This window comes from Pan troglodytes, chromosome 12 (genome assembly GCF_028858775.2).
Source record: "Pan troglodytes isolate AG18354 chromosome 12, NHGRI_mPanTro3-v2.0_pri, whole genome shotgun sequence".
Taxonomy (NCBI): Eukaryota; Metazoa; Chordata; class Mammalia; order Primates; family Hominidae; genus Pan; species Pan troglodytes.
Window position 1 is genome coordinate 94,265,310 of NC_072410.2, and position 22,122 is coordinate 94,287,431.

At 47.1% G+C, this 22,122-nt stretch overlaps 1 protein-coding gene across 1 annotated transcript in view; it reads right to left on the bottom strand.

Moving 5' to 3' along the window:
* The window catches only part of PLB1 (phospholipase B1), a 173,614-nt gene that overhangs the window by 58,816 nt on the left and 92,676 nt on the right, over nt 1-22,122 (bottom strand). The window contains exons 20-27 of the mRNA XM_515372.8: nt 21,424-21,482; nt 19,162-19,235; nt 17,651-17,694; nt 11,177-11,285; nt 6,317-6,368; nt 4,769-4,849; nt 2,364-2,429; nt 1,992-2,092 (exon numbers count right to left, since the gene is read on the bottom strand). Coding sequence (XP_515372.5) covers nt 1,992-2,092; nt 2,364-2,429; nt 4,769-4,849; nt 6,317-6,368; nt 11,177-11,285; nt 17,651-17,694; nt 19,162-19,235; nt 21,424-21,482 — 586 coding nt within the window. The remainder of the gene's footprint in view (nt 1-1,991; nt 2,093-2,363; nt 2,430-4,768; nt 4,850-6,316; nt 6,369-11,176; nt 11,286-17,650; nt 17,695-19,161; nt 19,236-21,423; nt 21,483-22,122) is intronic.

Genomic DNA, 22,122 nt, shown 5'->3' on the forward strand with positions numbered 1-22,122 from the left:
ACACCGATCCCCTGTGTGGCCCAGTGACTGGAGAAAGTGTGAGCCAGCGGATGAGTCAGCAGTTGGAAATAGCATGCCTGACACCAGCTGCGTTCATAGGAACATGTCACCCAAGCAACCATCCTGTCTCTGCTCACAGCACCGTGAGGCCTTCTCCAGGGGACCTGTGCGGTTTGGGTCCCCCAGGTGAGGCATGGCATGGATCTGCAGAGGAGCAGGAAAGGTACCCCTTAACTTCCAAGAGCAAGTCTGGCCCTTGTGAATTATTCAGTCATTCAGCAAACAGCAGCTGAGCCCCTACACCATGCTAGCAGTGACTCAGGCTGAGTTCACAGGCTGTGGGGGAGGGAGGCACATGAGTAATTACCATGTGATGTGCTCAGGGCTGGGGTGGGGACCTGTACCGAGTAACAGAGCTGGGGGGCAGGGTAGGGGAGCACAGTCTCAGTGACCTTGGCTAACAGTCCAGAGGAGAACTTGCAGGAAGGAAGGCTGCGGAAAACGTTCATGCTTCACTTAGAGGAACGTCTTATTCCTGACGGTCCTGGAGATGTGTGATACAGGCTGGGTCTCCCTTATCTGAAATGCTTTGAGCCAGAAGCATTTCAGATTTCAGATTTTTTATTTTGTTTTGTTTTTTCATTTTGGAATATTTGCATTACCCTATGGCTGTCGTTTTAAGCCACATCTTTACCACACAGAGAATGAGCAAAAACTAGGTGAGTAATGCACGCAGGTCTTAGCCCCACATGAGCCATTATGGGGAACCTGTTGTTGGAGCATCCGGCCTGCACATGTGCCATTTTGCTACCCTTTGTGGGCATGCTTGAGCCGCAGGATCTGGGCATGCCCAGAAAAGAGAGTGCATCGCAGCTGAAGGAGGCTTTTTGGCGATGCTGAATAAACTGCGTGCTGTGCACCTGTGTTTTGACTACAACCTGTCACATGAAGTCAGGTGTGGAATTTTCCCCTTGTGGTGTCATGTCAGCACTTTAAAAGTTTTGGATCCGGGGCCAGGCGTGGTGGCTCACGCCTGTAATCCCAGCACTTTGGGAGGCCGAGGAGGGTGGATCACCTGAGGTCAGCAGTTCGGGACCAGCTTGGCCAACATGATAAAACCCCGTCTCTACTAAAAATACAAAAATTAGCTGGGCATGGTGGTGTGCCTGTAATCCCAGCTACTCAGGAGGCTGAGGTGGGAGAATTGTTTGAACCTGGGAGGCGGAGACTGCAGTGAGCCAAGATCATGCCATTGCACTCCAGCCTAGGCAACAGAGCGAGACCCTGTCTCAAAAAAAAAAAAAAAAGTTTTGGATTTTGGAGCATTTCAGATTTCAGATTTTCGGATGAGGGATGCTCAGCCTGTATTAGAAGGGGAAGCCAGCTCTGTCTGGCTCTGGAGGCTGAGGGGTGAAGACGCCCTCTCAGGCACCTTCTCAGGACCAGGGTTCTCTACTCTCTGGGGAGGACTCTGTCCTCTGGACCCTGCTGATTCTGGTTTGACCTCCTTCTCTGGCAGGTGACAGTGGCCCTATATCTGTGAATGCTTTACATGGAACACCCATACCAACCAGAGGCACCCCTGTCCTAGAGATGGGCCTCTAGGAGGGGGCAGATCAGCTCTGGACACACTTGGAAGTAGGTCCCAGCAGTGGCCTGGGCGGTCCCCGGGCCTCAGCCACACAGCTTGACTCCATTCCTAGCGTTTTACTCTTCCCTCTGGAGGCCCGGAGGGTGCCTTGTGGCTGCCATGGCAACAGAGGCGGGGTGCAGGGGTAGTTCCCCATGCACACCCTGAGGTGGGCTGAGGCCTACACCAGGGTGGAAAAATCCTAGGATATCCTCCCCTTAGGCCTTTCCAGGTTAGAAGATGGGGTGGTCACAGCCCTTTCACACTTCGGCCCTTGGGTTTTCTAAGGAATTTGCTAAGGGTGCCACTGCCCTTAGCAGTGAGGATTCTTAGTAGAATCGGGAAGAAGTATCTGTCTGACCTGAGGATCATCCTTGGGCAGTAGACTTTTTTCTCCTGGTACAGCTCCCTCAGGTTGACAATCTCAAGCACCGTCACCAGGTTCACAAATGCCCGAGGAACCTGAGAAAAGGCAAAATCAGTCACCAAGAGGATGAGGCTGGGCAGCCTTTCACCTCGGTTTGGGGCCTGCTCCTCCTGCTGAAGTTTCAGATCTAGGGACTTCCATCTGCCCCCATCCACTTCCTCCACCCGTCCCTGCTCCCCCTCTATGCATTTGGGCTGGGATCCACAACAAAGGTGACCTGCCAAGGAGGTCTCAGCAGGATGCCAGAGCTTCCTCTAGGCTAGGTCTGAGGTCTAAGATGCAGGCCTCATGGCCTAGCCTCCGTACCTCAGCATGGAGGATGTCCAGGGCCTTCCCAATGTTGTCTGTGAAGTTCTGGGGAGAATAGTGGACCTGCAGGAAGAGGAAGTGTCCCTTGAACACCATTTGTCACCTAATCTCTCTACAGAACAGGGCTACTTTCTCTCTTGGGTCCCCTTCTTTTTTTTTTTCTTTTTTTGAGATAGGATCTCACTCTGTCTCCTGGGCTGGAGTGCAGTGGTGTGATCATGGCTCACTGCAACCTTCACCTCCTGGGCTCAAGCAATCCTCCCACCTCAGCCTCCCAAGTAACTGGGACCACGGGTGCGTGCCACCACACCTGGCTAATTTTTATATTTTTTGGTAGAGATGGGGTTTCCCCATGTTGCCCAGGCTAGTCCTGGGCTCAAGTGATCCATCCACCTCGGCCTCCCAAAGTGCTGGGATTATAGGTATGAGCCACCGCACCTGGCCAGAGTCCCCTTCTTTCTGTATTCAGTCACAGTGGGCAATATTGAAATAGTGTTTGTCTTTGGGGCCCCAGCCTCGACACCAGCCCCATGATCCTCAGGTTTGTCATGGCTGTGGCCCTCAGGGAAATGCCTATGCCTCTTTTTTTAATTTAATTTTATTTATTTATTTATTTATTTATTTTTTTGCGTGGAGCTCTGGATCTACTCCATATCCACTAACTGTAGAGCCAAAGCATCACATCTCCAGGCCCCTCTAACATGGGGATGTCCGAGCAGATGACTCTAAGATCTCCTGCAATCTGAGCAGCCTCTGTCCTATGGCCCGATCTCTTTTGCTTGGAGCCTCAGTGTCTGGGGCTACTGAGCACACCCTACACGTATGAAAGCACACCCTACATAAATCAAGGCAATAATGGGAGGGGAAGAGGGGAAGAGCGTCCTGTGAAACACCGGCCACACCAAGCCTAAACACATTTTAACTGTTTCTCCTGATCTCGATATTTGCGGTTTTAAAGCTTTCTCAGCAGTGGAACTCTTTCTCTGATTGAAATCTAACCAAAAGCCCTGCTGTATGGAACATATGAAAGCTGTGTCACTTAACATGAGCAGGGGAGGGGCCCAGGGTCCCACCTCCCCACGGGCTACCAGCAGCCCCAAGGCTCCCCTCTGGGCCCTTCAGATCACAGCTTGAAAACTCCTGACTCCTGGTGACTTTGATGCCAAGAAAGTGGGTTGTGAGGGGCCTGGGGGCTGGGGCATCCCTCCAGGTAGGTGCTCACAGGCCAGAGCAAGGCCACTACTTCCTAAACCTCACTCTGCTGGTCCCCTTTCTGCCTGACAAACCTCCTCATCTTCAAGCCTGAGCTGGAAAGTCTCCTGCTCTGTGTAAATCTCTCCAACAACCCCCTTTCCCACACACCAGGGTCCCACAGCAACTTTGCTTTTTTTTTTTTGAGATGGAGTCTCGCTTTGTCACCCAGGCTGGAGTGCAGTGGCATGATCTCAGCTCACTGCAACCTCTGCCACCTGGGTTCAAGCGATTCTTCCGCCTCAGCCTCCCAAGTAGCTGGGACTACAAGCACTTGCCATCACAACCAGCTAATTTTTGTATTTTTGTAGAGACAGGGTTTCACCATGTTGGCCAGGCTGATCTTGAACTCCTGACCTCAGGTAATCTGCCTGCCTGGGCCTCCCGAAGTGCTGGGATTACAGGTGTGAGCCACCACACCCAGCCAACTTTGCTTTTAGACCTCTCTTCTGTGTGTATCCCTACAACCACATCCTGATGTCTGCCTTGTGCTGTGATGAATTGCCTGTCTCTCTCTCCGCTGGCAGTGCAAGTTCCTGAGGACAGGGCCTGTGTTTCCTTCACCACTGCTTTGCTCCTAGTACATTCCTGGCATAGGCGTGGGTGGGAGACTAGTGGGTATGCCCTGTCAGGCTTCTATCAGCTCAGAGACTGAGGTTCCAGGAGGACACGCAGCATCCATGGAGCAGCAGCCTTGATCTTGGGTTTCCCACCAGCCCAGAATGACTTGGCTCTGAAGCTTGCCCAAATGCCTGCAGGAAATCGACCTTCCCATACAAGTGACAGCACAAAGGTGGAAAGGGCAAGGCTGCTGGAGACTGGGGAAGGGAGCTAACCTGTGACTCTCTGTGAACATGGGAAAGATTTTTCTAGTCACTGGGTGTTATCTTGCTTTCTAGAATGATATGATCAAGCTCCCTTGATAGGAAACTTACTCAGGATCAATCTTATAACTAATCCTGCTTGCCCAGCTGAATGGTTCCCTGGAGGTGAATGCCTTCTCAGTCTCAGGGTTCATCCCAGGCTGGATCCAAGACAAACCATGAGCCTAAGTCCCAACTTAGCTGTACTCCTCCCGGGCAGAGCAAGTGACCGGGCTGTGAAAATCCTTCTCTGGGGGTGAGTCTTGAGTAAAGTGCCTGGAGACCTACCAGATCATTGCAGAAATCACAGAGGTCATTGCCGCCTATAAACAGGGTTATTATCTTCCAGTCTTCCCGAAAGTGTATCCTCTGAAATGAATAGAAACACACAAGTAAGCACCTTGTCCCAGAGTCAAGTCAAGGAAAACACAAAATGCTTGCAACTAGAAAAGATGGGTCCTCACACACCAGAGTGTCTCATGGACTTCTGAATTTTCTGTTCCTTGGTTTTAGGGTCCTGAGATCATAGGTGCTAAATGGTTCATTTATTTTAGGTGGAATCACTGAACTTGCATGTGGCTCTGTCCACACACAAAAGCACACACGTCAGTTTCCACGTGTCCTGGTGGGAGTGGATACAGATGCCCTCTGAGCTCTGTTCCTCCATCTCCAGCATAGCAAGGAAGTGGGGAAGGGATAAGGAAGCTGGTTTTGGCCATGGGAAAGGAACGTTTGTTCCAGAATCTTCTAGAAATCCTGAATTCTAATTGTGCCTTAAGGGAGAAAGACCATCTTTCATTAAGAGGGAGCTCTCCAAATTTGGAATACTCACACTGGTGACTAGTTCTGCCCATGAACTAGTCAAGCCAGAGAGGCTGAGTAGGGTAAGGTGGCAGCTCTAAGCACAAGCTCTGAAAAGATTTTGCCACCTCTGGGATCTGTCTCCTCCAAAGAGGACCTGGAAAAGTATATGAAGTCACAGGGCTGTGTGGAGAGGGTGCAGCCATACACATTCCATAAACTATGGCCCCAGGGCAGCCACAGCCCTGCAAGCCTCTTATATTGCCCCAGGCCTACATAGCTTTGCTTCCCTGATCTACACCTCCAAAAGAGCGTGGAAGGAGGAAGGTGAGAACAAGATCCAGGAAAGTTTGACATTAAGGGTAGAAATACCCTGAGAACCTCCCAATAATAAACTTTGATGTACATTAAATTATATATAACATAACTCATCCTAATCTTCCGTTTTATTTTACCCACCTAGAAACCCCTGCAAAAAGCCCCTGAATTGAGACCGTGCTTTCATTTGAGGGAGAGCTGCATATTCATCTTTCAGAACCCGGCTCAAACATCTCCTCTACTTTTATTTTTTGGTACTGCTCCTTGCAGACCAGGGCTCTCCCGTAGGCCATGTGCCCAGATTAACAGCCAAAATCTCCTTTTCAAGCCTTCCCTGACTGTCCTAAGCAGAGGCGCCGGTCCCTTCTGCACCCCACCCTGTCTTATACAGAGTCCTTTCGATGGAGCACGTGGCAACTGTTTCATAATTTGATTCTTCACATTGGTCTCCCCTTCCAAGCTCCTTGAGGACAGGACTGTGTTGTATTCTTTTGTGCATCTGCAGCCCCAGCCTGATGCCTGACTCACAGTAGATGTTTAATTTCAACAGCCAACTGACTGAACAAATAGGAATCCCCTTTCCAGAGAAGCAGTGTTTTAGGCTTCAGATGTGTCTGCTAGAAACCCAAGCCGGGCTCCCAACCACCCCTCAATCCACAGCTGATCTTCTCTGTGTCCAGGGATTTTTCCTGCCTACTTCCCATCCCAGGGACCCACCGTGTCATTCTTCATCAGGTCCACCAGCCTCCTGGCCTGGACAGGTAAATCCCTGTGGAAACATACCAGAGGAAGTGCTGTGAGGAGTGGGGACTGGCAGGGGCCCTTAGCAGAGAGAACAGCAATCAAATGTATGGTGGAGGAAGGCCCAGGGTGGGCCTCCTGCAGGAAAATGGACTGAAGGCCGTGTCGCAGAGCTTCTTCCCCATTCAGGCTCCACTGCGGGGGTGTGGGGTGGTGACTGTGCTTGGGAAGGCCAGAGCACTGCACGTAGGAGGGGGTGACTCTCAGTGTGACTATTTTCCTTTTTTTTTCCCCTGAGATGGAGTCTTTCTCTGTCACCCAGGCTGAAGTGCAGTGGCACGATCTCAGCTTACTGCAACCTCTGCCTCCTGGGTTCAAGCAATTCTCCTGATTCAGCCTCCCAAGTAGCTGAGATTATAGCTGTGTGTCACCACACCCAGCTAATTTTTGTATTTTTAGTAGAGATGGGGTTTCACCATGTTGGCCAGGCTGGTCTCAAACTCCTGACCTCACGATCCATCTGCCTCGGCCTCCCAAAATGCTGGGATTACAGGCGTGAGCCACTGCGCCCGGCCAGTGTGACTATTTTCTGATTGGCATATTTGATGGTGTACTTTTCTTTTCCTTCCAAGCCAGGCTTGTTCAGGGCAAACGGAAGTTTTGCCTGTGAGTATTTCACATCATGCACATGTCATGGCACCACCCATTTTGGCAGGTGCCATGGCCTAAGCCCTCCTACCCTTAAGATGATGTAGTCTAGTCAAATGCACCTGGGTTGGACACTTAGGTGCCTTTTGCTAACTGTGTGAAAGTGACTTAAATTCTCAGTTCAAAAAGACTACAAAATGGAGACAAGATCACTGATCTTGGAGGGTCACTGGGACCAGTAGATGGGAGCCACTGCTGGTGCCAGACAGCCAGGGTTTGAATCCTGGTTCCACAAATGACCAGCTCTGAGACCTTGGCCGACTACTTGATCCTGCAAATCCTCAGTTTTTCCCTTTGGGAAATGGGGATGGTAACAAACCTTCTTCACAGAGTTGTTGGGGAAATTAAATGAGGTGCCATATAAAGAACTTACAACAGTGCTTGGCACGTAGTATGCAACCACTGAATTATTTCTGCCATCATTACCACCATCATCATTGACAAAGTCCCTGGCACAGGGCTTAGCAGGAAACATTAGTGGTCATCCTCTTCCCCTCTTATCTATTAGCCCTACTGGCCTGATGTGAGTCATAGTACACTAGGTATTCGATTACCTGGATGGGAACTTCGGGTAAGTCACTTAACCTTTTTGAGGCTTGATTTCCTCATCTGTAAATCTGAAGTTATCAGAGCAGCTGCTCTGTCGATGGAACAGAGTTTGAGGATGATCACTCAACTACTCTGAAACTCTTTTTTTTGAGACTGAGTCTCGTGCTATCGCCCAGGTTGTAGTGCAATGGCGTGATCTCAGTTCACTGCAACCTCCACTTCCCGGGTTCAAGCAATTCTCGTGCCTTAGCCTCCCAAATAACTGGAATTACAGGCACCCGCCACCACACCCGGCTAATTTTTGTATTTTTAGTAGAGACGGGATTTCACCATGTTGGCCAGACTAATCTCGAACTCCTGACCTCAAGTGATCCACCCACCTCGGCCTCCCAAAGTGCTGGGATTACAGACGTGAGCCACTGTGCCTGGCTGAAGCTCAGTTTTATCATTGGTAAAACATGGGAGTCTGACGTTTTGCTCTGTTCATCTCATGGTTATTGTGCAGACTACAGGGATGATAAACGTGAGGGTGCCTTGTAAATGGTGCACTGCTGTATCTGCATGACAGCTATTGTCAGACCTGGAATAAAGCCTGCAGGGCACAAGGCCGGACTATGTGGTCAAGTCGATGCATTTGTTCAGGCCATGTGGCCTCTTTGTGCTATAGTTTCTTCGATCGTAATAGGGGAATAATAACCCCCAACTTTTCCCTGCCACCCAGGATGTGCTTGGATTGCTTGCATGAAAGAGCCCCAAGGCCTCTGGAAATGCAAGGATAGAAACCCAGGGCCATATGAATCACACTCATTTTGGTTACTTTTATGCTCTTGACTCTAAGGTTTCATTCTTGGATGCCTCCCTGACCTAATCATGCTTACAACTGTCTTTCCTCTTATACTACCAGCCCACATATGCTTGGAAAAAGCAAGATTATGGTACTATTAAAGCAGTAAACCTGCAGCCTTTTAATCCTATCCCCATCAAAAGGAAAAGAAAGCCTCAGAATTCATCATAAAACCTATTGGGCCTGCTGGGCACAGTGGCTCACACCTGTAATCCCAGCACTTTGGGAGGCCGAGGTGGGCAGATCATGAGGTCAGGAGATCGAGACCATCCTGGCTAACACGGTGAAACCCTGTCTCTACTAAAAATACAAAAAATGCACTCATAGTCCCAGCTACTCAGGAGGGTGAGGCAGGAGAATCGCTTGAACCTGGGAGGTGGAGGTTGCAGGGAGCGGAGATCGCGCCACTGCACTCCAGCCTGGGCAACAGAGTGAGACTCTGTCTCAAACAAACCAACAAAGTCTATTGGAGTCTGTGTTAGCCATTACTTTGGATACTCTTTCACCTTTCCCACTGGCAGTGAATAAGAAAGCTACTTAGGTGGCTCATGGTCTCAGGATGGTGCTGAGAGCTGGAAGGATGTCAGGAAATCTAGGAACCAAACCACATGAGTCCTAGGAACCACATGGTAGTGTGATCTTTGTGATTAAAAATAGGATCTAAAAAATCCAAATAATCCCATCAAAAAGTGAGCAAAAGACATGAATGGTCAATTCTAAAAAGAAGATATACAACCAGCCAACAAACATTAAAAAATGCTCAACATAACCAAAAGTGTCAGGGAAATGCAAATTAAAACAATGAGATATCACTTTACTCCTGCAAGAACAGCCATAATTAAAAAGTCAAAAAAATAATAGGTGTTGGCCTGGATATGGTGAAAGGGAACACTTTTACACTGCTGGTGGGAATGTAAACTAGTACAACCGCCATGGAAAACAGTGTGGAGATTCCTTAAAGACTGAAAGTAGAACCACCATTCGATCCAGCCATCCCACTTCTGGGTATCTACTCAAAGGAAAATAAGTCATTACATGAAAAAGACACATGCACATGCATGTTTATTGCAGCACAATTTGCAATTGCAAAGATATGGAACCAACCTAAGTGCTCATCAACCAACAAGTGGATAAAAAAATGTGGTACATATACACCATAGAATACTACTCGGCCATAAAAAGGAATGAAATAATGTCATTTGCAGCAACTTGGATGGAGCTGGAAGCCATTATTCTAAGTGAAGTAACTCAGGAATGGAAAATCACATATTGTATGTTCTCACTTATAAGTGGGAGAGCAAAGCTATGAGGACGCAAAGGCATAAGAATGATATAATGGGCCAGGCATGGTGGCTCATGCCTGTAATCCCAGCACTTTGGGAGGCCCAGACAGGCAGATTACTTGAGGTCAGGAGTTCAAGACCAGCCTGGCCAACATGGTGAAACCCTGTCTCTACCAAAAAAAAAAAAAAAAAAAAAAAAAAAATTAGCCGGGAATGGTGATGTGTGCCTGTGATCCCAGCTACTTGGGAGGCTGAGATGGGAGAATCCCTTGAACCTGGGAGGTGGAGGTTGCAGTGAGCTGAGATCACACTACTGTACTCCAGCCTGGGCAACAGAGCAAGACCCTGTCTCAAAAAAAAAAAAAAAAAAAGAATGATATAATGGACTTTGGGGACTCAGAGAGGAAGGGTGGGGGGGTGGTGAGGGATTAAAGATTACATATTGAGTACAGTGTACACTGCTCAGGTGACAGGTACACCAAAATCTCAGAAATCACCACTAAACAACTTACTCATGTAACCAAAAACTACCTGTACCCCAAAAGGTGTTGAAATAAAAATTAAAAATAAATACAAATAGTATAAGAAAGAAAGGATCATCCAGTTTTATTTTTCCTTGATTAGGTATGGCATTCACTTGCTCTCTGCCCAGGCAGCAAACCTCAAGCAGCACTCAAGGCCCTGGAATCTTGGAATGCAGTGAAGGGATGGGACCTAGGAAAGCTGACCTGCCCACTCTTGGGGACCGGCCTGGCCGTGCCCAGGGACCATGACAGTGATGGCCGTGCTCACTGATGTTTCCCCCGAGGTGGGCCTGCCACCTTGCTGCATTACTGCCAGGACCACCATTTTGACCAACGTGTGTCACGTGTACACTATTTACAGCTCACCAGAACTTTCGTATCCAATATGGCATTTGAGCTTCATGACTGCCCTGTGGGAGAGGTTCCTAACCAGCCCCACCTCGTAGAGTCTGAGGCTTAGAGAGGCCAGGGAGGAAACCGGGCTCGTACTCAGGGCCTCCCCTCCCAGGGCTGGTACTCTTCCCAGGACACTGGAAGGATGCAGAGTTTAAAGCCCAAAAGGCACAGCTGAGGAAGGGAGGGAGAGCAGGACTCTGAAACAGCAGTGACATAGCAGTGACAACTGGGACGCAGAGTGAGCCTGCTTATAACCTATGTCTTAAGTGAGATTTACAGACAGGCAAAGTAATCTGCTCAGAGCATATGCCCGGCATCAGAGTCCATTGTGACTAGTTTCTGGGGGTGGGTGTTAGGGTAGGCTCACAGATTTCTGTGACACCTCCAAGACAGCTCTGTCCAGGCTTTGGCCCTGAAACCCTTTCCTCTGACAAAGCCCTTCAACCTTCAGCCATAAACCCAGTTTAGGCCAAGCCCACCCCTGGTCCTCAGAGGACCTGTGCTGTTCACCGCCCCGGTCACCCCTGCTTACTCAGCTCGGCCTCCTGCCACAGCCTGGTTTAAGAAGGCATTAGGACTGGTTTCTTTCCCAGTGCCAACAGAGAAGCCCTTCAGGGAAGGGTTGAATTCCCGGAGGATGTCTGCAAATACAAGGAAAAGACACGCTTAGTGACTACTGCAAAGCAATCTTCAAATTCCTTTGATAAGCACCAGTGGGTGTTAGGGAACAGAGTCCCCACTCCGCAGCCCCTACTCTTACCCCAACCTTCACTCAGCATGGGAAGAAAATGTTCAGCAGGATGGCGCTTAACGACAGGGCAGCACATGACAGATGTTTCAATTATTGTTGAAGAAATGTGAGTCTGGGTTACAGGCTTTTCTCATGTATTTTTCTTTTTTTCTAACTATATACTAGCTTTACTGAGATATAATTCACTTACCATAAAATTTACCAGTTGAAAGTATACAGTTCAATAACTTCTAGCATATTCACACAATTGTACAATCATCACCACATAATCAACTTTAGAATATTTTCATCACCCCAGAAAGAAACCTAGTACCCACTAGCAGTCACTCCCCATTCCCTGCAACCTTGTGGCAATCGTGGATCTACTCTGTCTCTGTAGTCTTGCTTATTCAGGCCATTTCATATGAATGAAATCACATACCCCCACATACCTTTTGTGACTGGGCCTCTTTCCCTTAGCGTACGGTTTTCAACATTCACCCATGTTGTAGCATGCAACTGTACTGCATTCGTTTTTATTGCTGAATGAGATTCCATTGGATGGATATACCACATTTTATTTATCCATTCTTCAGTTGATGGGGCTTTGGAGTTACTTCCACATTTTGGGTATTATGAAAAATGCTGCTATGAACATTTGTGTACAAGTTTTTGTGTGGATTTCTCTTGGATATATATCTAAGAGTGGAAAAGGTTAAACTCGTTTAACTCTAACCCTCACCCTGTTTAACCTTTTGAGGAACTGCCAGGACTTTTCCCAAAGCAGCTGCACCATTTTTACATTCCCACCAGCAGTTTACAAGGGCTTCAATTCTTCCACATCCTTGTCAACACTTATTATGTCTTCCTATTATAACCATGCTAGTGGATGTGACTTGGTATCTCATGGTGGTTTTGATTTCCACTGATGGCTACTGATGTTGAGCATATTTTCAAGTGCTTACTAGTCATTTGCATATCTTCTGTGGAAAAATGTCTATTCAGATCCTTTGCCCAATTTTAACTGGGTTATCTTTTTGAGTTCTAAGAGTTCTTTATAATTTCTAGACGTAAGTTTCTTATTAGATATAGGATTGGCAAGTGTTTTCTTCCACTCTTTGGGCTGTCTTTACTTTCTTTGATATATGATATGACATCCTTTGAAGCGCAAAATATCGATTTCTTTTTCTTTTGTCACTTGTCTTAGTGGCATATCTAAGAAGACTTTGTTTAGCTCAAGATCATAAAGATTTGCTCCTGTATTTTCTTCATAGAGTTAGTTTTAGCTCTTACATTTTGGTCTATGATTCATTTTGAGTGAATTTTTGTATATAGTGTGAGGTAGGAGTTCAACCTCATTTTTCTGTGTGTAACTATCTAGTTGTCTCAGCACAGTTTATTGAAAAGATGATTCTTTCCCCCATTGGTTTTGGCATCCTTGCTGAAAATGAGTTACCCATGAATATGAGAGTTTAATTTCTGACTCTCAATCTTGGTCCACTGTTCGATATGTCTATCCTCATGCTAGTACCACATGTCTTGATTACTATAGCTTTATAGTAACTTTTGAAATTGGTAAGTATGAATCCTCTGAATTTGTTCTTTTCTAGATTTCTTGGGATATTCTGGGTCCCTTGAATTTCCACACGAATTTTAGGGTCAGCTTGCAAATTTCTGCAAAGGAGCTAGCTGGAATTTTGATAGGGATCACATTGAATCCGTAGATTGATGTGGGGAGTATTATGAAGAATATTAAATCTTCTAATCCATGAGTGTCAGATGTTTTTCTACTTATTTAGGTCTTTAATTTCTTACAGCAATGTTTTGTGATCTTAAAAGAGATGCCCTTTTTTGGTTAAATTTGGTTAAATTTATTCATTATTTTTGATGCTATTATAAATGGAATTAATTTCATTTTCATATTAATTGCTAGTATAAAGAATTATAATTGATTTTTGTATATTGATTTGTACCTTGCAATCACTGAACTCATTAGCTCTAATAATTTTTAGTGGATTTCTTGGGATTGTCTCTATATAATATCTCATCTTTAAATAGAAGTGGTTTTATTTCTTTATTTCCAATCTTGGTACTTGTTCTTTCATTTTCTTGCCTAACTGCCATGGGCAGTGTGATGTTGAATAAAAGTGGCAAGAGCATGCATCCTTGTCTTACTCCTGATATCAGAGAGAAGGGGCAGCATTCCATCTGTCACCATTGCCTATGATGTCAGCTGTGGGCTCTTAAAAGATACCCTTTATCAGAATGAGGAATTTTCCTTCTATCCCTAATTTGTTCAGTATTTTTTTACTTTATTTATTTAGAGACAGTCTTACTCTGTCACTCAGGCTGGAGTGAAGTGGTGCAATATCAGCTCACTGCAACCTCTGCCTCCCAGGCTCAAGCTATTCTTATGCCTCAGCCTCCCATGCAGCTGGGATTACAGGCACCCGCCACCACACCCAACTAATTTTTGTGTTTTTAGTGGAGACAGGGTTTCACCATGTTGGCCAGGCTAGTCTCTAACTCCTGACTTCAAGCGATCCACCTACCTAGGCCTCCCAAAGTGCTGGTAGTACAGGTGTGAGCCACTGCGCCCGGCCTTTGTTGAGTGTTTCTATCATGAAGTGGTGTTACATTTTTGTTAAATGCTTTTTCTGATCCATTGAGATGATCATGATGTGTGGTTTTGGTCTTTTATCCTATTGACATAGAATATTACATTAATTGATTTTGAGGTTGAAAACTAACCTTGTATTCCTGGGCTAATTCCACTTAGTCATGAGGTATACTTTTTTTTCATATTGCTGGATTTTGTTTGCCAGTATTTTGTGTAGGATTTCTGGGTCTACATTCATAATACTTACTGGTCATACTTTTCTTCCCTTGTGATGTCTTTGTCTTATTTTGCTATCAGGGTAAAACTCATAGAATGAGTTGTGAAGCATTCCTTCCTCTTCTGTTTTTGGGAGGAATTTGTGAAGAACTAGTAATTGATACTAATGTTTGATAGAATTCACCAGCGAAGTCAGAGACAGTCTGGGCTTTTTTTGGTGGGAAGTTTTAAAATTATTAATTCAATCTCTTTCCTTGTTATAAATCTATTCAGATTTTCTTTTTTCTTTTTCTTTTTTTTTTGAGATGGAGTCTCGCTCTGTTGCCCAGGCTGGAGTGCAATGGCGTGATCTCGGCTCACTGCAAGCTCTGCCTCCAGGGTTCATGCCATTCTCCTGCCTCAGCCTCCCAAGTAGCTGGGACTACAGGCGCCCACCACCACACCTGGCTATTTTTTTATATTTTTAGTAGAGACGGGGTTTCACCGTGTTAGCTAGGATGGTCTCAATCTCCTGGACCTCGTGATCCGCCTGCCTCGGCCTCCCAAAGTGCTGGGATTACAGGCGTGAGCCACCGCGCCTGGCCTCAGATTTTCTACTTTTTATGGAGTCAATTTCAGTAGTTTGTGCCTTTCTAGGAATTTGTCCATTTCACCCAAGTTATCTGATTTATTGGCATACAATTTGTTCATGGTATTCTCTAATAATCCTTTTTATTTCTGTAAGGTTGGTAGTATCTCCTCTTTCATTCTTGATTTTCATTTCCCCTCCCTTTTGCCAGTCTAAAGTTTTGTCAGTTTTGTTGAACTTTGCACTCATGCATTCTAATTGCCTTTACTAATATGGATCCACACTTTTCACTTTTTCATCTTTCCAACTTGGCTGAGCCGTCCTGAGAGCAGGGTCTATATATACCCCAGGGCCTCATATAATGCTCAATACATGATTATGGACTGAATTAGAAATAAAACAAAGTTCAGACAAGCTTGGAGATTTGTTCAAAGACATGTAGGTGCTGAGAATGGCTAGTATCTCAGCTCCAACACAATGACACTTGCCCCCGCTGTCTCACAATCTGCTAGGATGTGAGAAAGAAACTGGCCGGGTAGCAGCCAGGACTTTAGGGCCCCATTCAGCAGAGTGCCTGCTAGAACCCAGCACTGCTGCAGGTTTACTCAGCACAGATGGACTGGACTCATTCCTTGAGGTTTGGGGATATTACACTAATAAATGGAAATTGCTCCGATTTCTATTCAAGAGAAAAAAGGACTGTGAAATCACCTGAGCGATTTGAAAGTGGAATGGTTTGTCCTAGGAGGTGGCAGCTTCCCTAGGAGGTAGAAGGAACTCAGCACAGTCTACCCAGCTACTTAGCAAGAATATCATAGGGAGGAACCGCACATTGGATAGGGCAATGACTTGCTGGTGCAGGCAGTTCTCTCTGCCAGGAACATTCTCTCCCCTTTCCTTACCTGACGAATTCTAATTCTTGATGCTCGTTTTCAGAAGACAGGGTTAACAGCCTCTATGTTTATTTTCCCCTAAGCTTTGTACACATCTATAAATATTAGTCATGTGTCTGTCTTTAGGAAGACATGCTGCCAAAGACACTTTGGTGATGTCATCGGAGCACTGTTCTCCTATTTTCCAAGCACTCAGCACTGGAATATTTGCTGGATTAAATTGAACAGGGGGTTGAACGGGGATTCTGTTCTGCCCTTACATTCTTACGAGTTTTCTAACACGTTTCCATATAGTTACTTCCCCCTGGATTATCTAGCCCCTACAATCAAATAGTCTTCACATCTCTAGCAAGAAGAGTCTAAATAGCGGATAATCCATTTCTGGGCTAAGTGTGTCAGGGGAGTCATCCACCTGTGGGGTAACATTGTCTCAATCCTTTGTAAATTACTTTGGTGAAAGAGGTGAAGCCAAATATTATCCAATTATCTTGTCCATAATACGAGCATGGGAAGTAAAGAGCCCAGAAAGCTATTGCATACATTGGGCCATCCCACAGCCAAGTTCATCACACTCACAAAAGCACCCTGAACCATCTCCTAGCAATAGAGGAACTGATTTATAGCTCATGTGTGTAGACCTAGATATAAAGAAGGCAGGGAGTGCTTGTGGCACAGAACCCTGTCTACCTAAATTCGACAGGATTTACAAATAACCAAAACAGATAACGTGAAGTCTGCTCAGCTCTGCTCTGCCTATGTGGAGATTAAGCTATGATGTCCCCCTCATCCAAATCTTGGTGGCTTCAAGTTGTTAGCTTCTAAATATATATTACAAAGGGCTATGTACCAGGAAAGTAAATGAAAATGGGACCAGTTAAATTCCTCCCAGGCAAAATTATCAGCCAGAAGATTCCAGGGGAAGAATTCAATTTAAACATGTATCGCTCGCATACTTTAAAAACAAGCAGGGAGATGTGTATGCACTGGCGAGAATTTTAAAAAGATAAGATCAGACCCTTCAAGGAATATAATCAGACTTTAAAAAATCATTCCGCCTGTAATCCTAGCACTTTGGGAGGCCAAGGCGGGCAGATCACAAAGTCAGGAAATCAAGACCATCCTGGCCAACATGGTGAAACCCTGTCTCTATCAAAAATACAAAAATTAGCTGGGTGTGGTGGCGGGGGCCTGTAGTCCCAGCTACTCGGGAGGCTGAGGCAGGAGAATCGCTTGAACCAGGGAGGCGGAGGTTGCAATGAGCTGAGATGGCGCCACCCTGCACTCCAGCCTGGCAACAGAGCGAGACTCCATCTCAAAAAAAAAAAAAAAAAAAAAAAAAAAAAAAAGAGAAAGAAATCATTCCGAGCAGGTTGGTGGAAAGTAAATTAAGGAAAGTGTTGAGTCCCAAAATGGCTGTGTCTGCACAACATGCACAAGATAACTTCATCTCCTCCTGCGGCAATAGCAGCGGTTCCTACAGCAACCCCGCAATTCAATATCTGTGCGCAGCTGTGTCTGCGCCCCAGGTGCCTGGATCGATGCCTCTCGCGGGGGTGATCTGCTGGGAAAGGCAGGCGCCGCACAACCGGGTTTCTTTTTCTTTTTTCTTGAATCACTTTTCTTTATTCTCTCTGATCTCACGCCAGATTATTGAATCACTTTTTAATGACTTGCACTAAGATGTGATCTTTTTCCCCGCTTTACTTTCTTCCTCCCTTGGTCAAAGACAATTTCTTTTCGACACCTCCCCGCCCCTGGCCGCCCCCAAGCCCCGAACCCCGCTCCACCCCCAACTCTAAGGCTTTCGTCACTGTCGGAAGCGGAGCTGGGCGGCAGCCTCGGGAGGCAGCGCCCCCTGGTGAATTTAGCGGGCTCCTGCAGCCGGGGCTCCTCCCGAGGCCCGCGCCACCTGCAGGGGGAGAGGGAAGCGTGCAGGGGCCGCCCCAAACCAAACATCCCGGCCGCCGCCGCGTACTCACTCGCCAGGGTGGTAACGGTGCCGATGTTCTCATCTCCGCCGACGCTGTAACGTGGGTCCAAGAAAGAAAATGAAGGGTTAAAATGCAGCCACGCCGAGACCCTTCAGACACTAGACAGAAACGCCCGTCTCCCGAGAAACAGCCCAGGGGCCTGGAGCTTGCCCTTTCCCTATCACTTCAGTAGAAAAACGGAAAAAGCAAACCAGAATACGACTCCCCTCCCCATAGGCCAGCACATCCAAACAAAACGCCAGCTTTAAACCGGCGGCTGATTTTCGCTGATGTTGGGGCAGGGGAGGTAGGTTGGTTCCTTGCACCCCTGCTTTCAAAGGGGAAGTAGTCCCTCGTCTGCCAGCCCCTTTCCAACTAGCCACTGCAGCGTGCATTAATATTATTGGTGTAAACGTAGTTTTTAAAAAGTTGGCCCTATTTTTTCTCTTTTCTCTTCCTGCTTGGCTTGGAAAAGCCGTTTTTAAAAGGTGTCTTCTAGAGAGTCAGCCATCTTCCAAGCCAATAATAAAATTCCAAGGTGATCAAAGTTAGAAGGGTTTCTAGGCATGCAAATATGCAGCATTCCAGAGTGGATTGGATTCCCTGCTTTTCCACACCCCCCACCCCATTCTGTGCCAAGGGTGTCTAGGAGCATCTAAAAGGTTCCCCCAAATGTTTGGGTTTAACTGTGCTGCAACGTGAGGAAGGATGCCAGAGACTCGGCACTCAGGTTAAAGCAGGTGTCAGATAGAGATGCCAGATTCCAGGTGAGGAAACACCAAACCTGCCCGGGCTTGCAGCAGAGGTTTGATCACATACAGAGCAGAAATAAGCCTGCCCAAAGTGATACAGGATAAGGGAATGCACTGATGGGGGCCAGGAAGCATCTGCTCTGCTTCCTGATCTTTTTACCTTCTGGCTCTGTGATCTTGGTCAGGTTACTTGCCCTCTCTGAGCCTTGTTTCCTCATCTGCAAAATAAAGGCCCTATAATAACAATGCCAACTACCAGATACTTGGTGTCAAGCACTGTGCTGGACACTTAAATTCTTTCTAGCCCTCAGACAGTGCTCAGGTAGTAGCATTATTTCTGCATCAGAGATGAGGAGAGAAGCTCAGAGAGGTTAGGGAACTTGCCCAAGGTTACATCCAACTGGGCAGCTAGGGCTCAGCTACAACTCTGGTTCCAAAGGCAATGATCTGTGCATCACTCAGGCCACTGCCTCCTTCTGAGATTATATCACAGAGGGAGAAATGGAAGCCAGAGAAGCATTTCCAGCCCAAACATTTATGTAGTTTCTCTCCTAGACTCCTGGCTCAAGGCTCAGCTACTGTTTTGGGCAATGTAGTGGTTTGAGGAGGCTGGTGAATACCTTTTTCAAATTAAACCTAGAAGTTGGTCATAGAAAAGAACAAAACGGCCCACCCTTCTGCTTAAGGCGTTGTTTTCTAGAACGCTCAGGGGGTTTCCCTTGCTCTGCAATGAAGGGGCCTTTGGGGCCTTGCCACACCCTCACTCACCTCCAGGATAGGCCTCGGTACTGAGTCAAGACGTCCAAGACGTTCCCAGGTGTGGACCCGGCCCCATTGCCTGCCTGAGAGGGAAGAATGAGGGGGTGAGTTTCTCTGCTTTCCCCAGTGGCCCACCTCTGCCTACCTGCCAAAAGGTCTATGTTCTTATGCTGGCCAGGACCACCTGGGCACTCTCTGGGATCTAGGGTCTAGATGGCACCATGTCTCCATATGTATCCTGCCTTTTCAGAGATGACTGAGAGTGCCCACTGGGAATGCCTGGTGCTACTCACAGCTCTGCTTCATTCTAAGAAACCCTGCCTAGGCCAAGACCAAGTAAAACTTGTCCAGCAAAAGTGCTCTTGTAATTAGACTGTACCTTTTCAAAAGGATACATTTCAGGGTCCTGTTTTTCTCATTTTTTTAAAGTTGTGAAGTATATCATAAAAGGAAATACATCATTATCCTTTTATACCAATATATCTCACCTATGCACAGTTTAAAATGTAGTAATAAAATGAAATCCCACGTAGCCATCATCAGCTGAAGAAAGCACAATGTGGACACTCTCCAGGTGCGTGTCCCTTGCCTAAAGCACTTTGTTTCTGAGCATTTTGAAGGGCATGCTGAGACTGGCCTCCCAGGCAGTTGGGGGTGAAGGCTGGCCTCCATGAGAGGCCCCCCAGGTGTGATCCCTGCTCTCTGGTGCCCAGTTCCTTTGCTACCTGCCAGGCAGGTTCACACCCAAAGTGCTGCCTCCCTAGGAACCCCTGAGCAGCTGTGCCGAGATGTGATGACCCCTTGTCCTGAGAGTATCTTCAAGGAGACCAGGGAATTGGGAGCAGGTGATGTCAGGCCCCGCCGGGCAGGAAGAGGTTGTGATAAGCAGTGTATGAAGCTGCTAAGGCCCAGCCTGCCAGTCCTTCCTGGGAGGTTATGAGCAGTCAGGCCTTTGGGGTAAAGAGTGGCTGAGCGGCCACGGAGGAGGCTGCCACAGCATAGGGATAGGGCCCTGGACTTAGGGTCAGGATCCCTGATTTGTGATCCTGGCTCGAGCACTTACAAGCTGTGTGACCTTAGGCACTTCACCTTGCCCAGCTTCATTCACCTTCTTATTGATTTAGAGACAGGGCCTTGCTCTGTTGTCCAGCCTGGAGTGCAGTTGCACCATTGTGGCTCATTGCAGCCTCGAAATCCTGAGCTCAAGTGATCTTCCAGCCCCAGCCTTTCAAGTAGCTGGGACTATAGGCATGTGTCACCATGCTTAATTTTTTTCTTTTTTTTTTTTTTTTTTGTAGAGATTGGGTCTTGCTTCGTTGCCCAGGCTCACCTTGACCCCCTGGCCTCAAGTGATCCTCCCACCCTGGCCTCCTAAAGTGCTGAGATTATAGATGTGAGCCACTGGGCCCAGCCTTTATTGGTTGAATCTAAAGAAAGTCATACCTCACAGGATTTTGTCATGAAGATACATCCCACTGAGTGGATGATATCATTGTGATAGACCATAGACATGAGAGGTGTCTGCTTATTCTTGGGGAGGATTCAGCTGGAGACCCTGTATTCTACTGGCCCAGAGAATAGCAGCTGGACTCTGATGAGAGGCTGTTGAATGGAAGCTGTGTCTAGGAACCTCTGGGACTCCCAGCCCCCAGGCTCTCAAGGGCCTGATTCTGCTTTTCATGGATAGTGCTTTGCAGGGTCTGGGATGTCACCCGGGGGCAGATGCAGAAGTGGGTTTGGAACATCTCTGGCCTATCTGCCTCTTCCACAGACTCCCGTCTTCCCACCCTCCCCCACCTCCCTGCCCCCATTAGCACTTGCCCTGTCTCATCATCTCTTCACCTCTCTTCCTGGTACCTTCCCTTAGCTTTTCTACATGGACAAAACAAAGCACTGGATCCTTGGAGGAGTTCTACACCATGGTCTGGAGATCTTGTCCAATCCTGCCCCACCGCTGACCAGCTGTGTGACTTGGGGTGGGTCACTCCTGTCACCCACACTCCCTCTGGGGTCCCTCCACTTCCTGCTCTCTCCTTCATCTCAGCATTGGGGGAGGAAGATGAGACCAGAATGGAGGTGGGAAACCATGATGGGAAGGGAATGCTGTTGAATGCCAGGGTGGGTCGGACAATGGAGAGATGGAGATCAGGACCCGAGATGGCAGCATCTAAGAGCCAGGCGTGAGACCTTCTCTCTCCATTTTCCTCTCCAGGTTCTCATATTAGTCAAAATCTTTTCCCCTCCTGCCCCTTCTGCATCAGGGTCACTTACCGTGAGAGAGTCACCCAGGGCTCCAATTACGTTGATGTCAGCCGGCTTCAGCCTATGAACTAAGAATATAAGCAGGAGTGAGTGGAAAATGGGGCTTCCAGGAAAGCACTGGACCCATCTACTCTGAAACAAAGGAACAACTTCCAGGATAACAAAGAAAAAGTCAGTTTTTACCACCAAGACACCTGGGATAAAAGATAGGAAAAACCCATGCTTGTCAATGGGCTCTGCAATGCCAGCTGTGGAGTCTGAGTGCTGCTTCCTCTCTGGGGCACCTGGACACAGGAACAGGAAGCTGAAAGGTGGATCCTGCTTTAAGCATTTGGTGAGACCAGATGCTACAAGGCGAGTGGTGGCAGGCCCTTGGCAAGGTGATTTGGGAGGAGGGAAGAAATTGCCATGGAAATGCAACCAATACTTAATCTATTCTAGGATCTAATATTTGGGATAAAATATTACATCATCCTATAAAAATCAGTTCAGTTTCTCTAAAGTGAAAAAGGAATACTTTTATGCCACTGACTTTTTTTTTTTTTTTTTTTTTTTTTTGAGACAGAGTCTTGCTCTGTTGCCAGGCTGGAGTACAGTGGTGCAATCTTGGCTCACTACAACCTCCGCCTCCCAGGTTCAAGCTGTTCTCCTGCCTCAGCCTCCTGAGTAGCTGGGAATACAGGTGCACATCACCACACCTGGCTAATT